General features: G+C 41.7%; 1 protein-coding gene and 1 pseudogene across 1 annotated transcript; both read left to right on the top strand.

The window, feature by feature from the left end:
* Positions 1–311: 311 nt before the first annotated feature.
* LOC123390385 lies at positions 312–925 on the top strand (annotated as a pseudogene).
* A 12,098-nt stretch (positions 926–13,023) lies between these two features.
* MAGEH1 (MAGE family member H1) lies at positions 13,024–14,462 on the top strand. Its single transcript, XM_004782117.3, has one exon. It carries the CDS (start codon positions 13,292–13,294, stop codon positions 13,949–13,951), a length of 660 nt encoding a protein of 219 aa, XP_004782174.1. The 5' UTR covers positions 13,024–13,291; the 3' UTR covers positions 13,952–14,462.
* The last annotated feature ends 277 nt before the right edge of the window (positions 14,463–14,739 follow it).

Genomic DNA, 14,739 nt, shown 5'->3' with positions numbered 1-14,739 from the left:
GCAGAGGACATGATACTCTATGTAGAAAACTCAAAGGATTCTACAAAAAAATACGTAGAACTAATATATGAATTCAGCAAAGTTGCAAGATTTAAAATCAATGTATAGAAATCTTTTGCATTTCTATACAATAATAATGAATCAGAAGAAAAAGAAATCTATTCCACTTACAATTGCACCAAAAACGATAAGATACTTAGGAATAAATCTAACCAAAGAGGTCAAACATCTGTACTCTGAAAACTATAGAATATACATGAAAGAAATTGAAAAGGACATTAAAAAATAATAATAATAAGGCGTGCAGGAAGATGGCTGAACCAGTGCCCAAGTCGCTGCTGTTCGTGTGTCTGGGTAACATCTGTCTATCAACCCATTGCAGAAGCAGTGTTCAGAAAACTTGTAACTGACCAAAAGCTTTCAGATCATTGGAGGATAAACAGTGCAGAGATATGCACGTATAAAATAGGAAACCCTCCTGATTACCGAGAGCAGAGTTGCATGAAGAAGCATGGCATCCCCATGAGTCACACTGCCTGGCAGTTTACCAAGGAAGACTTTGCCACATTCAGTTATATACTGTGTATGGATGAAATCAATCTGAGAGACTTGAATACAAATAGTAATCAAATTAAAAACTGCAAAGCTAAAATTGAGCTACTTGGGAGCTATGATCCACAAAACCAACTCCATTGTTAAAGGCCCCTATTATTCCGACTTCAAGATTGTCTAACAGCAGTGTGTGAGGTGCTGCAAGGCCTTCCTGGAGAAGGCATACTAAGGCCTTGCCAGTGCTCTCTCGGTGCACCGCTGGGCCCCACAGGCTCTCCTGTAAGGCCGCGTGCCTCCTTCACTCAACCCTCGGTTTCTTACCTTAAGTCATCAGTTACTGTATTTGACAGACAAATAAATAAAAATGTTTCATGCAGACAAAAAAAAAAAAAGGGAAAATATTCCATGCTCATGGATTGTAAGAAAAAACCATTGCCAAAATTTCTATATTACCCCCAAGCAATCTACAGGTTTAATGCAATCCCTATCAAAATAACAGCAGCATTTTTCACAGAGATAGAACAAACAATCCTTAAAATTTGTATGAAACCAGAAAAGAACTCAAATAGCTAAAGAAATGCTAAAAAAGAAGAGGAAAACTGGACGCATCATGATTCTGGACTTCAAGCTGTATTACTAAGCTGTAGTCATCAAGACAGTATGGTACTAGCACAAAGACACACACACACATTGATCACTTGAGGAGAATAGAAAATCCAGAAATTAGACCACAACTCTATGGTGAACGAATCTCTGACAAAGCAGGAAGAACATCCAGTGGAAAAAAGACAGTCTCTTCCACAAAGAGCATTCAGAAAACTGGCAGCAACATGCAGAAAAGTGAACTTGGAACAGTTTCTTATGCCATACAAATATAAAAATATTTTATACAATATATATTTATTTATTTTCATATTTATATATGAATATAAAAATCACAATAATAAACTCAAAACATGGGTGCCTAGGTGGCTCAGTTAGTTAAGCATTTGCCTTTGACTCAGGTCATGATCCTAGGGTCTGGGATCCAGCCCCATGTGTGGCTCCTTGCTTAGTGGGGAGACTGCTTCTCCCCCTAGCTGCCACTCCCTTTGCTTGTGCTCATTCTGTCTCTCTTTCTCTGACAAATAAATTAATAAAATCTTTTTTAAAAGAGATGAAAGACCTAAATGTAAGACATGACACCATCAAAATCCTAGAAGAGAAAGTAGGCAACAACGGCTTTGACTTCTGCCAGAGCAACTTCTTGCTAGACATGTTTCCAATGGCAAGGGGAAAAAAAAAAAAGCAAAAATGAACTGTTGGGACCTCATAAAGATAAAAAGCTTTGCATAGCAAAGGAAACAATCAACAAAACTAAAAGACACACACACACGCGCGCGTACATACACACACATACATGATTGAACATCACTTAGACATCAAAAAGAGTGAAATGCTGCCATCTGTGACAACGTGGATGGAGCTAGAGTGTATTATGCCATGCAAAATAAGTCAGACAGAGAAAGACAAATACCACATGATTTCAGTTATATATGTAATTTAAGAAACTAAACAAATGAACATATAGGAAGGGAAGGGAAAAGAAAATAAGATGAAAATTGAGAGGGAGCCAAACATTAGAGACTCTTAACTCTAGTAAACAAACTGAGGGTTACTGGAGGGGAGGTGTGTGGGGGGATGAGGTAACTGGGGGATGCTCATTAAGGAGGGTACTTGATGTAATGAGCACTGGCTGTAATATACAACTGATGGATCACTAAATTCTATCCCTGAAACTAATAATACACTATATGTTACCTAAATTGAATTTAAATAAAAAAATTAAAAATCACACTGAGATACCACCTCATACCTGTCCAAATGGCTAAAATGAACAAAAGGAAAAACAGATATTGGCTAGATGCTGGGAAAGAGGAACCGTCTTCCACTATTGTTGGGGATGCAAAGTGGTGCAGAGACTATGGAAAACAGGATGGAAATTCCTCAACAAGTTAAAAAACAGAACTAGCCTATGACCTAGCAATTGCAGTACTAAGGTATTTACCCAGAGGATACAAAAATAAAGATTCAAAGGGATACATGCACCACAATATTTACAGCAGCACTATCAACAATAGACATTATTATGGAACAATAGCCAAATTATGGAATAATAGCCAAACTCTGGAAACAGCCCATATGTCTACTGACTGACGAATGGAAAAAGAAGAGGCGGTATATACAATGGAATATTATTCAGCCACCAAAAAGAATTAAATGTTGCCATTTGCAAGATGTGGATGGAGCTACAGTGTATTATGCCATGTGAAATAAGTCAGTTGGAGAGACAAATACCACATAATTTCACTCATATGTGGAACTTAGAGATGAACTTAGATGAACATGTGGAACTTAAGAAACAAGATGAACATGTGGGAAGGAAGACAAAAGAGAGAGAGGGATACAAACCATAAGAGACTCTTAAGGATAGAGAAGAAAATGAGGGTTGATGGATCTAGGTGGATGGGGGATGCGCTAAATGAGTGAGGTGTATTAAGGAGGTCACTTGGGATGATTAGCACTGGGCATTATATGTAAGTCATGAATCACTAATTTCTATTCCTGAAACTCCAATATTACACTATGTGCTAACTAACTAGAATTTAAATAAAAATTTGAAGGAAAAAACTACTGAATTCATGATAGTGGGGCCCCACTGAGGAAGAAAGAGCCATGTGGGTCTGGGAAGAGGTAAACAGAGAATTTTCATTATCTGTAATGTAAAGGATAGGCAAAAATAGGGTACAGATCCTTTACCTCTTTGGTTAGGTTTATTCCCAGGTATCTTATGGTTCTTGGTGCTATAGTAAATGGAATAGATTCTCTAATTTCCCTTTGTGTATTTTCATTCTTAGTGTATAAGAAAGCCACTGATTTCTGCACATTGACTTTGTATCCTGCCACGTTGCTGAATTGCTGTATGAGTTCTAGTATTTTGGGGCCAGAGTCTTTTGGGTTTTCCATATAAAGAATCATGTCATCTTCAAAGAGAGAGAGTTTGACTTCTTCATTGCCAATTTGGATACCTTTTCTTTCTCTTTGTTGTCTGATTGCTATTGCTAGGACATCTAATACTATGTTGAACAAGAGTGGTGAGAGTGGGCATCCTTGTCGTGTTCCTGATCTCAGCGGGAAGGTTGCAAGCTTTTTCCCATTGAGGATGATATTTGCTGTGGGTCTTTCATAGATAGATTTGATGACGTTCAGGAATGTTCCCTCTATCCCTATCTTTTGAAGCGTTTTAATCAGGAACGGATGCTGGATTTTGTCAAATGCTTTTTCTGCATCAATTAAGAGAACCATGTGGTTCTTCTCTCTTCTCTTATTCATTTGTTCTATCACATTGATTGATTTGTGAATGTTGAACCATCCTTGTAGCCCAGGGATGAATCCCACCTGGTCATGGTGGATAATCTTTTTAATGTGCTGTTGGATCCTGTTTGCTAGGATCTTGTTGAGAATCTTAGCATCCATATTCATCAGTGATATTGGTCTGAAATTCTCCTTTTTGGTAGGGTCTTTGCCTGGTTTGGGGATCAGGGTAATGCTGGCTTCATAGAAAGAGTCTGGAAGTTTTCCTTCTGCTTCAATTTTTTTTGAAACAGCTTCAGGAGAATAGGTGTTATTTCTTCTTTGAAAGTTTGGTAGAATTTCCCAGGGAATCCATCACGTCCTGGGCTCTTGTTTTTTGGGACGTTTTTGATCACTGCGTCAATCTTACTAGATATCGGTATATTCAGGTTGTCAATTTCTTCCTGGATCAATTTTGGGAGTTTATAGTTTTCCAGGAATGCATCCATTTCATCTAGGTTGCTTAGCTTATTGGCATATAATTGTTGATCATAACTTCTGATGATTGTTTCTACTTCCTTGGTGTTATTTGTGATCTCTCCCTTTTCATTCATAATTTTATGAATTTGGGCTTTTTCTCTTTTCTTTTGTATTAGTGTGGCCAATGGTTTATCGATCTTATTGATTCTTTCAAAAAACCAGCATCTAGTTTCATTGATACATTCTATTGTATCTCTGGTTTCTACCTCATTGATCTCAGCTCTACTCTTGATTATTTCCCTTCTTATATGTGGAGTTGGTTTGATTTGTTATTGATTCTCCAGTTCTTTAAGGTGTAGAGACAGCTGGTGTATTCTGGATTTTTCTATTTTTTTGAGGGAGGCTTGGATGGGATGTATTTCCCCCTTAGGACCGCCTTTGCTGTATCCCATAGGTTTTTGGACCGAAGCATCTTCATTCTTATTGGTTTCCATGAATTAAGTTCTTCTTTGATCTTGATCCAAGCATTCTTAAAGAAGGTTGTCTTTAGCTTCCAGGTGTTTGAGTTCCTTCTGAACTTTTCCTCGTGATTGAGCTCCAGTTTCAAAGCATTGTGATCTGAGAATATGCAGGGAATAATCTCAGTCTTTTGGTATTTGTTGAGTCCTGATTTGTGACCCAGTATGTGGTCTATTATTGAGAAGGTTCCATGTACACTTGAGAAGAATGAGTATTCTGTTGTTTTAGGGTGGAATGTTCTGTATATATCTATGAGGTCCATCTGGTCCAATGTGTCATTCCATGCTCTTGTTTCTTTATTGATTTTCTGCTTCGACGATCTATTTCTGAGAGAGGTGTGTTAAGATGTCCTACTATTAGTGTATTCATATCAATATGACTCTTTATCTTGATTAACAGTTTTTTTTATGTAATTGGCTGCTCCCATATTGGGGGCATAGATATTTACAATTGTTAGATCATCTTGGTGGATAGTCCCTTTAAGAATGATGTAGTGTCCTTCTGTATCTCTGACTACAGTCTTTAGTTTAAAATCTAATTTATCTGATATGAGAATCACTACCCCAGCCTTCTTTTGAGGTCCATTGGCATGAAAGATGCTTCTCCATATCTTCACTTTCAGTCTGGGTGTATCTTTAGGTTCAAAATAGGTCTCTTGTAGACAACATATGGATGGGTCCTGTCATTTTATCCTTTCATTTTATGGGCGCATTTAGGCCATTCACATTGAGTGTGATTATTGATAGATACGTTTTTATTGACATCATGTTACCTTTGAAATCTTTCTTTCTGTAGATTGTCTCTATATTTCTGTTCAATGCTATTCTTAGGATTTATCCTCTTTTATAGACCCCCCCCTTAATATTTCCTGCAGTGTTGGCTTGGTGGTTGCATAGTCTTTTAAGCCTTGCAGGTCTTGAAAACTCTTTATCTCTCCATCCATTTTGAATGTCAGTCTTGCTGGATAAAGCACTCATTTAGTGCCCTGAATATATCTTGCCAGCCCTTTGTGGCTTGCCAGGTCTCTGTGGACAGGTCTGATATTCTGATGGGCTTTCCTCTGTAAGTAAGGATCCTCTTTGTCCTAGCGGCTTTCTAGAGATTGTATCTACAACTATGATTCCTCAATTTGACTATCAGGTGTCTTGATGTTTTTTTTGGAATCTATAATCTTGGGTGGAGACCGTTCAGCCTCTAGTACAAGAACACTGGTTCCATTCGCGAGATTGGGAAAATTTTTCATGAAGAACTTGTTCCACTATATCTTCTAGACTTCTTTCTTTCTCCTCCCCTTCAGGGATTCCAATAATTCTGACGTTGGAACGTTTCATGGCATCATTTACTTCCCTGACTCTGTGTTCGGGGCTTCTAAGCTGTTTGTTCCAGGCTTCCTCCTGATCCTTTCTCTCTGTCTGTTTGTCCTCCAGATCACTAATTCTATCTTCTGTCTCAGTTTCCCTAGCTTTGAGAGGATTTAGATTAGATTGGAACTCATTGAGAGTATTGTGAACCTCATCCCTGGTAGCTTTCAGCTCTGCCCTAACATTGTGAACATCATCTCTGGTGGCTTTCAGTTCTGCCCTAATCAATTTCGTTTGGTCATCCATGGCTTTCTCCAACCTAGCTATTGCCTGTATAATTGTTAGCCTGAATTCTCTTTCCGACATAATTTCTATGTTGATAGCCATTAGCTCTGTTGCAGAAGGCCCATCGTCTGTATTTTTCTTCTGTTGGGCATTCCTCCTCCTAGTCATTTTGTTGAGAGATGACTGAACGGATGTAGCTGGATGTATTGACCATGGTGCAGTCAAGGTGAACCCTGGAACATTTCTTAGCAATCAGGTTTCCCCACCCAAATGAGAGAAAAAAGAAAAGAAAAAGAAAAGAAAAATAGAGAGAGACAGGGGGGAAAAAAAGGAAGATAAAAGAGACGGTTCAGCCCAAATGGGCCCCAAGGTAAGATTGATGAAGTATACAAACAAAAACAGACAAACAATAAGACTGATAAAAGTATATGACAAGAGAAAAAGTATATATATGCAAATAAAGGAAGAACCTCATCAAAAAGAACTCCAAGTATAAGATTTATATATTATCAGGACAAACACAAAAACATGGAAACAGTGGCAGAAGAAAAAGATGGGAGAGCGGTTATAAATTCTTAGTGTGGGTGAGGAAGTTTGCTTTGATTTTTCCTGGATGTATCTTGATATCGTTGTTAAAGGACTCAACTTTCTTAAGATAAAGGGGGATTAAAAATTGGTTTACCTATAGGGGTAGTATTGATTGGTGGAAGTGGATTACCTTGAAGTTTAACTCTCTATGAATATTAGAAAATAAAAATAAAAAAGAAATAAACTATACTAAAATTTAGAAAAAAATTAAAAATATAGAAATGTAAAAGAAAAACACAGGTGTATGCATCAAAAAGTTCAGGTTAGAAGATTATTATGGAATTTGATGTACTGGACATCTCACTGTGATGGTAAATAGGTTAAAAAATTATCTATATAAAAATATGAGCCAGAATAGTGGGAACAAGTTAAAAATAAAAGTTGTCCTATGAAGTAGTGGTGGTTGTTCTCTTGCAGTCTTTTTCTTTTCCTATTTTTTTTTTTAAACTTTTTCTTTCCTGGTTGGTTTCCTGGGGGAGGGGCCTTCCACGTGGATTTTCAGTCAATGATGTTCCCTGAGTTAAGTCCTCCCCCCCCCCCCCAAGAGGGTGGGCTTTGAAGAAACGGGTTTTTTTCAGGTTTTGTTCTCTGGAGGTTTTTATGTTTGTTCAGTTTTTTTTTTTTTCTTTTTCTCTTGCCTTGACCGCTTTTGATGGTTTTTGTAGGATTAGAGGAAAGCAAACTGCACCCTGACCTCCCTCTCAGAGAGAAGCCTCAGCCTGGTCCCCTGTGGGTGCTGCAGAGCCCATATAAATTCCCCCTTGGCCGCTGGCAGAGCAGGTTCAAAGTCACGGTTTCTGGGGACGCAGGATCTTCTGCTTGTACCCAAAACCAGGGCAGCCGCGGCTGTCTGGGCAGCTCCAGACTGCCAGAGAGGTTCCAAGCAGCGTTCGCACACTGAGATTTTCCCGCTGGCCTGGGATGGGAGTGCCTGGTCTTTCTGTGTCTAAGAGCACCCGGCTTGCGCGCACCTCTCTCAGGGGAAGCTTTGGGTCCCCCGCGTGTCTCAGGCTCTGAGAGCAGGGCGCATGTCGGAGAGTACCAGGCTAGACCTTCGCGCACCTCTCTCAGAAGAGGGTTTGAGAGGCATGCGCATCTCAGGTTGTGAAACAATGGCATGGGTCTAAGAGCGCTGGGCTGGGCCTTTGCGCACCTCTCTCAGGGAGCGTGAGGGGCGGCACGTCTCAGGCTCTGTAGCACCGCTGGGCGTTCTGCCATCTGGTGAGGCACTCAGCCCCTCACCCTGGAGTTGGATCCCATGTGTTCTCCGACGCGCTGGCAGCTCAGGGACCAAGACCTGGTTTCTCCACCGCACTCTCTCTGGCTCAGCACCAGGGGAGGCTGTCCTGGGTCCGGGGACTTAAGCTCCTGTCCCTAGCCACCCAGATTCCCACAATCCCCCCCGTGATCCTTTGCTCTTTCTGAGTGCTTTCAACCAGTCTCCAAGTTAATGCTGGTCCCCAGATGCAGGGCACTCTCATATTAGGGGAATTAGTTTCCAACCGGTCACCTCTGGTGGCTCCCTCCCCCTTTTGTTTATCTTCCAATATCAGTCCAACGTCCCCACTCCGCTTTACCTGCCCACTGGCATCTTCTGCCCCTGTAGAGATCCAGACGTGTATAGTTCTGATCTCAGGCTGATTTCATGGGTCATCGGAGTTCTTTGGTAGGTAATCAGCTCACTTTAGGGTACAGGTTGAAACAGCGCCTCCTCCTACTTCCCCGCCATCTTGTCTCCCCACCCAAAGACCTTTAACATTTTAAAAAATTTCTTTTCAGTGTTCCAGAATTCATTGTTTATGCACCACACCCAGTGCTCCATGCAATACATGCCCTCCATAATAACCACCACCAAGCTCACTGAACGCCCCACCCCCACTCCCTTCCCAAACCCACAGTTTGTTTCTCAGATTACACAGTCTCTCATGGTTTGTCTCCCCTCCAATTTCCCCCAACTCCCTTCTCCTCTCCATCTCCCATATCCTCCATGTTAGTCCTTAAGCTCCACAAATAAACAAAACCATATGATAATTGACTCTTTCTGCTTGACTTATTTCACTTAGCATAATCTATTCCAATCCAACCCATGTTGATACAAAAGTTGGGTATTCATCCTTCCTGATGGAGGCATAATACTCCATAGTATATATGGATCACATCATCCTTATCCATTTGTCCATTGAAGGGCATCTTGATTCCACAGTTTGGCGACTGTGGCCATTGCTACTATGAACATTGGGGTACAGATGGCCCTTCTTTTCACTACATCTGTATCTTTAAGGTAAATACCAATAGTGCAATTGCAGGGTCATAGGGAAGTTCTATTTTTTTTTTTTTAAGAAATCTCCACACAGGTTTCCTAAGTGGCTGTACCAGTTTGCACTCCCACCAACAGTGTAAGAGATTTCCCCTTTCTCCACATCCTCTCCAACACATGTTGTTTACTGTCTTGTTAATTTTGGCCATTCTAACTGGTGTAAGGTGGTATCTCAATGTGGTTTTGATTTGAATCTCCCTGATGGCTAATGATGCTGACCATTTCCTCATGTGTCTGTTAGCCATTTGTATGTCTCCTTTGGAGAAGTGTTTGTTCATGCCTTCTGCCCATTTTTTGATATGATTAACTGTTTTGTGTGTGTTGAGTTTGAGGTGTTCTTTATAAATCTTGGATATTAGCCCTTTGTCTGTAGTGTCATTTGTGAATATCTTCTTCCATTCCATGGGTTGCCTCTTGGTGTTGTTGACTCAAAGATCCTTAACTTAATCACATCTGCAGAGTTACCTTTTGCCATATAAGGTAACATATTCACAGGTTTTAGGGATAGGGATGTGGACATCTTTGCTTTCAGGGGAGAATTTTTCAGCTTACCCCATCTTGCATGAGTTATTTCCCTCTAATATTTACAATACCACTGTGACATACCCATTTGCAGATGGAGAAACTGAGGCTTAGAAAGGTTAAGTAACATGCTGGACTTGACACAGCTTGGAAGGGGCAGGGCCAGGCATGGAAAACCTGGTAATGTGACTAAGGATCTCTGCTTTGCTCTTCCCCACATCTGTCCCTTTTCTTATCTCTTTTCCTTCTGCTCCTATTCTAAGAGAGCAAAAATACTCCCTTCTATCCTAAGCCCTCTTGAACTACTAAAATACACTCAACTGAAGCAGCAGCAAGTTCCGTGACGGCATAAGCCAAGGCTTGGAAATCTGAAGATGCAGGCCCAAATACTGACATTCACCAGCAATGCTATGGTCATGGTCAAGAGACCTAACCTTTCTCTAGCTTTACTGGTAATTGAGGTTCTTGTAAAGATTTCAGTTTGGAGGTGGTTTAGGCACATAGCCTACCACAACGTGGTTAGCTTCCCTCCTTTCTTTGTACTTGTAGTGCCTCACAAGTGAGTTGCCCTTCCTTTGTTATATGCTATTTACTCCAAACAAACCTGTAGTCTACAATATCCCAAGACATGGTTTAATTATTTCCTTCTGTTAAAACCATGCCTGGTGATATACTGGCTATGTAACACACTCTCTTTATTGACTAACAAATCCTGTGGCCTGTTTTACATAAATGTGATTTCTGTTAAGCTTTTGTGAATACTGAGTGCACCTCACAGACTAAACCCTGTTCTTGAATACTCCTTTGAGGAAACTGGTTGGAAGCCACAGCCCTAGCTTATATATTGCTTCAGGTAGGGTCTGATCTACCAGGGTGCTATGGGGAGCTGTCCTGTCCTTGTTGTGGAGTGGAGCAAAGGTTCACTCAGATGAAGCCCAAGACAGAGAGATGCCCCTCCTCCTCTGGTTGGTAGGCAGAAGGCAATGCAGCAGTAAACATACACCGCCCCAAATTAGTTTATGGCCAGGCCTACCCAACAGGAAGCCTTGGTAGGCTCTGGGTATAAAGAAAGTTTCAGAGAGAAAGTGACTGTTGGGAAGATAATTAATTTGCTGGTTATATTCCCATAAAATCCCATCAGAATGGAGACACTATTTGAAAAAATACAGGTGATTTTTGCAATCCTCTAGGCAGATTTATAAACAGCAAACATAAAACAAACAAAAGAGAAAAGAAAAAAACCCTGAACTCAGAGGAACCTGCTTTCATCTAGGGTCACTGGCATGTACTGTTGGATATCCAGAGAGCCTGACAACAGCCTGGCAGACAAGGCTGGAGAGATTAGCCTTTTCCTGTTTGTACAGAGAACAAATCACGGGATAAAGATGGTAGGTGAACTCATCAAAGTCAAAGAGCTTATAAGCAACACAGGCTGGGCCAGAAGTCATGTTCCTAGGTTTGAGTTCAATGCTTGTTACTCTATACCAGGCATCCCCTTTCTACACATGTCCAGAGGACTGGGCCTCGTTGGGTGCAATTCAGCTGGCAATTCTGTTTTCTAAATGGGACGCACTGCCCCACCCCGGCACTTACTCACTAGGTGTAGCCATATCCTGTTCCATAAACTCCATCGAGGTCTGGGGTACATCAAGAGGCTAGACAGGGCCCCTTCCCTCAATGGGATTACAATATGAGGTTCTGTCAAGCAAGCATATAATCTCTTCCAGACAAAAAGGTAGAAAGTATTTGCTTGCTTATAACGTGCTTGGCTAAACACATGTGCAGAATCTTTTCCATCATATATTCCTTCAACATGCATTTATTAAATGCCACTCTCACACACTGCTTCAAACACCTGAGAGGCAAAGGCTGTGCTTCCTTTGTGATAAGTGCTTTTTATTTGTTATCTCATTTAATTCTCACAACCCTATAAGGATAGCACTTAATTAACCACACATTATAATGAGGAAACAAAGGCTCAGAGAGGTGAAGTGCCTTATGCAAAATAGTATCTTTGGAATGACATAAGAAAGATACAGAGTGCTTGCTATAGAAACTCCTCCCTCAGGGGAATGAGCATGGACTCACTATTCATCCAGCAAGACAAGCTTCAGGGAGGAAGAGGCCTGTGAGTAGGCAGATGGAATTTAGATAGTTGGGGATGAGAGGAAAAGCAGTTCAGACAGAGGAACTAGGGAGCAAAGACCCAGAGTGGATAAAGTTCAGAGTATGTTCCAAATTACATCTGGATTACCAGATGAATGGAAGAACCAAAAATAAATCGGGAGCATTCAGGTAGACTGGAGCCTAGAACCTCAGAACCAACCTGCACTTCCACCACCCTCTCCTCATACCTCTCTTCTACCCAATCAGTCCCTAAAGCTTGTCCATGATCACACTTAAAATGCCTTTATGCCGCCCCATCCCCATGGCAACTGCCTTAAGGCTCACTTTCTTTTCCTCTCGCTTCTTATTCCAGTTGCTTCCTAAGTGACCTGCCAGAGAACGGTCTGTACAGCCTCTGTGAACCTCTGCAAATGCAAGCCTGATCCAGTCAGTGCCCTGCTTAAAAATCCTGTGAATAGAACATTTTAAATGTTCTGCACCTCTTGCAAACTGTTCACTGCTTTTGCAGTCCCACCTCCCCTCATCACCCAGCAATTCAGCCCTCAGCAGCTTATCTGGGTGCTAGATGAGTCCACGAATCAATTAGTATACACATAAAATGTTTCTGAGAACAAGGATGGTGAATTAATGTGCCTTATAAGCCAAGACAGGAAAGGATAACTGAGACCACTGGTACCTCCAGAAACACACTCCTCAACTCCATTCCCCCGCACCTTCCCCCACAATCCCTTGACACACGTACATTTACATCCAGCATTCTGTGAGAATGTATTAGAGACACATTCCTTCCCAATACCGGCAAGCAAATATTGTATCAAACTGAAAAACACAGAAATCCTATGCTATTCATTTTTCCCGTGTATTCACCTGCCCTTGCCAATCTCTAGCTTTCCTCTCTGCCCTAATCCCACCCCTGCTTTGTAGAGTATTTTTTTTTTTCCTATCTGACAGCGGAAATTTGGGTGGAGGAGACGCCCACTTCCTCTTTGGAGTTCCCAGTGCGTGGCAGAAAAGGCGGAGTCAGCCCTGCAGAGGATTTGCGCGCGCTTGCGGCGGGAGCGAGTGCAGATGGCGGTGGTTTATGCATTTCAGCTTCACTGGGAGTGAGCTCTCTCGCTGAGAACGTCTGGTTTGTTGCTACAGAAACTACTGACATTGCTGAATTCAGCGGCAGCCGCTTCTTAGGATAGAGGTAGTTGCTTTCTGCAGAAGTTGCAGGCTTCTTTCCCTAGAATCGCAATAGGCTCACGCGCCCACAGTAGGAGATATGCCTCGGGGTCGGAAGAGTCGGCGCCGCCGTAACGCAAGGGCCGCAGAAGAGAACCGCAATAACCGTAAGATCCTAGCCTCAGAGCCTTCTGAGATGCCGATGGCCTCTTCTCTGGCCCCGAGTACCCCGGAGGACGACCTGAGTGACCCTGAGGAAGATCCTAGCACTCCGGAGGAGGCCTCCACCACCCCTGAGGAAGCCTCCAGCACTGCTCAAGTGCAAAAGCCCTCGGTAGCCCGGAGCAAATTTCAAGGCACCAAGAAAAGTCTCCTGATGTCCATATTAGCCCTCATCTTCATCATGGGCAACAGCGCCAAGGAGGCCCTGATCTGGAAAGTGCTTGGGAAGTTGGGGATGCAGCCTGGCCAGCAGCACAGCATCTTTGGAGATCCAAAGAAGGTCGTCACAGAGGAGTTTGTGCGCAGAGGGTACTTGATTTATAAGCCGGTGCCGCGGAGCAGTCCCGTGGAGTATGAGTTCTTCTGGGGACCTAGAGCACACGTGGAATCCAGCAAGCTGAAAGTCATGCATTTTGTGGCAAGGGTGCGTAACCGATGCTCCAAGGACTGGCCATGTAATTATGATTGGGATTCCGAGGATGATGCAGAAGTTGAGGCTATCCTCAATTCAGGTGCTAGGGGTTACAGCGCACCTTAGGGAAACCTGGGGCAGACCCTTGAAGAGGGTTGGAAACATCAAATGTACCCCAAGAAGTAAATTAGCTGGGTTTTGAGTTGAATATGATGGGAAAAGGGGGCATTTGGTAGTTGTGATCAGTGCTGTTTAACTGCAATATAGAGGGTTTGCTCTGGATATTGTATGACTGTATACATTTTAATATAGTGCTGATTAAGGTCAAATTCTGATTAAGAGTGCAGAAAAGATATTTTTTCTTTTTTCTGTCACTTAGATTTAGTGTAACAGTTTTGCTAACGTTGTAAAATGAGTCCATCATAGTCTGTGATCTGATGCATATTTTATATAATTGAAATAGGCTATCCTTGAAAGTTGGAAATAAACAGTAATGTGAGAGAAGGATGGGGAGTTCTTTTGTCTGACATTTCTGAAACCTTTGTTTCTCCTGTTGTATAAAGAAAACTGCCAACTACTGTGATTTTACTTACTCTGCCATATAAGAAAGAAAAAAATAAAAGTATAATGACAAGGACACCTTGTTCATTTTTTGACCACCAGTTATATGTGAGGCATCAGTCTAGGTTCCAGGGATACTCCGTGGCACACAGTCCTCAGTTCTAAAGAATGTTCTAGATTACACAGGAGAAACAAATATGTAAACTGGCAGTGTGGTAAACACTGTAACAGGGAGTGAGTATGGCATGCCATGAGAATGCAGAAACACTTATGTGACCTGTCTTGAGGGTGGGATGGGAAAGAGGGGACATCACAGGATTCTATGAGAACCCAAGAGATGCTTAAACAAGTTT

The sequence above is a fragment of the Mustela putorius genome, unplaced genomic scaffold, assembly GCF_011764305.1.
Source record: "Mustela putorius furo isolate JIRA1106 unplaced genomic scaffold, ASM1176430v1.1 tig00537339_pilon_pilon_pilon, whole genome shotgun sequence".
Lineage (NCBI taxonomy): Eukaryota > Metazoa > Chordata > Mammalia > Carnivora > Mustelidae > Mustela > Mustela putorius.
Note: the sequence above shows the minus strand (reverse complement) of the source record. Positions and strands in the feature narration are given on the sequence as shown.

What these genes read in the sequence shown, in the direction of transcription:
- MAGEH1 (XM_004782117.3), top strand. Translation starts at nt 13,292, where the DNA reads ATGCCTCGGGGTCGGAAGAGTCGGCGCCGCCGTAACGCAAGGGCCGCA.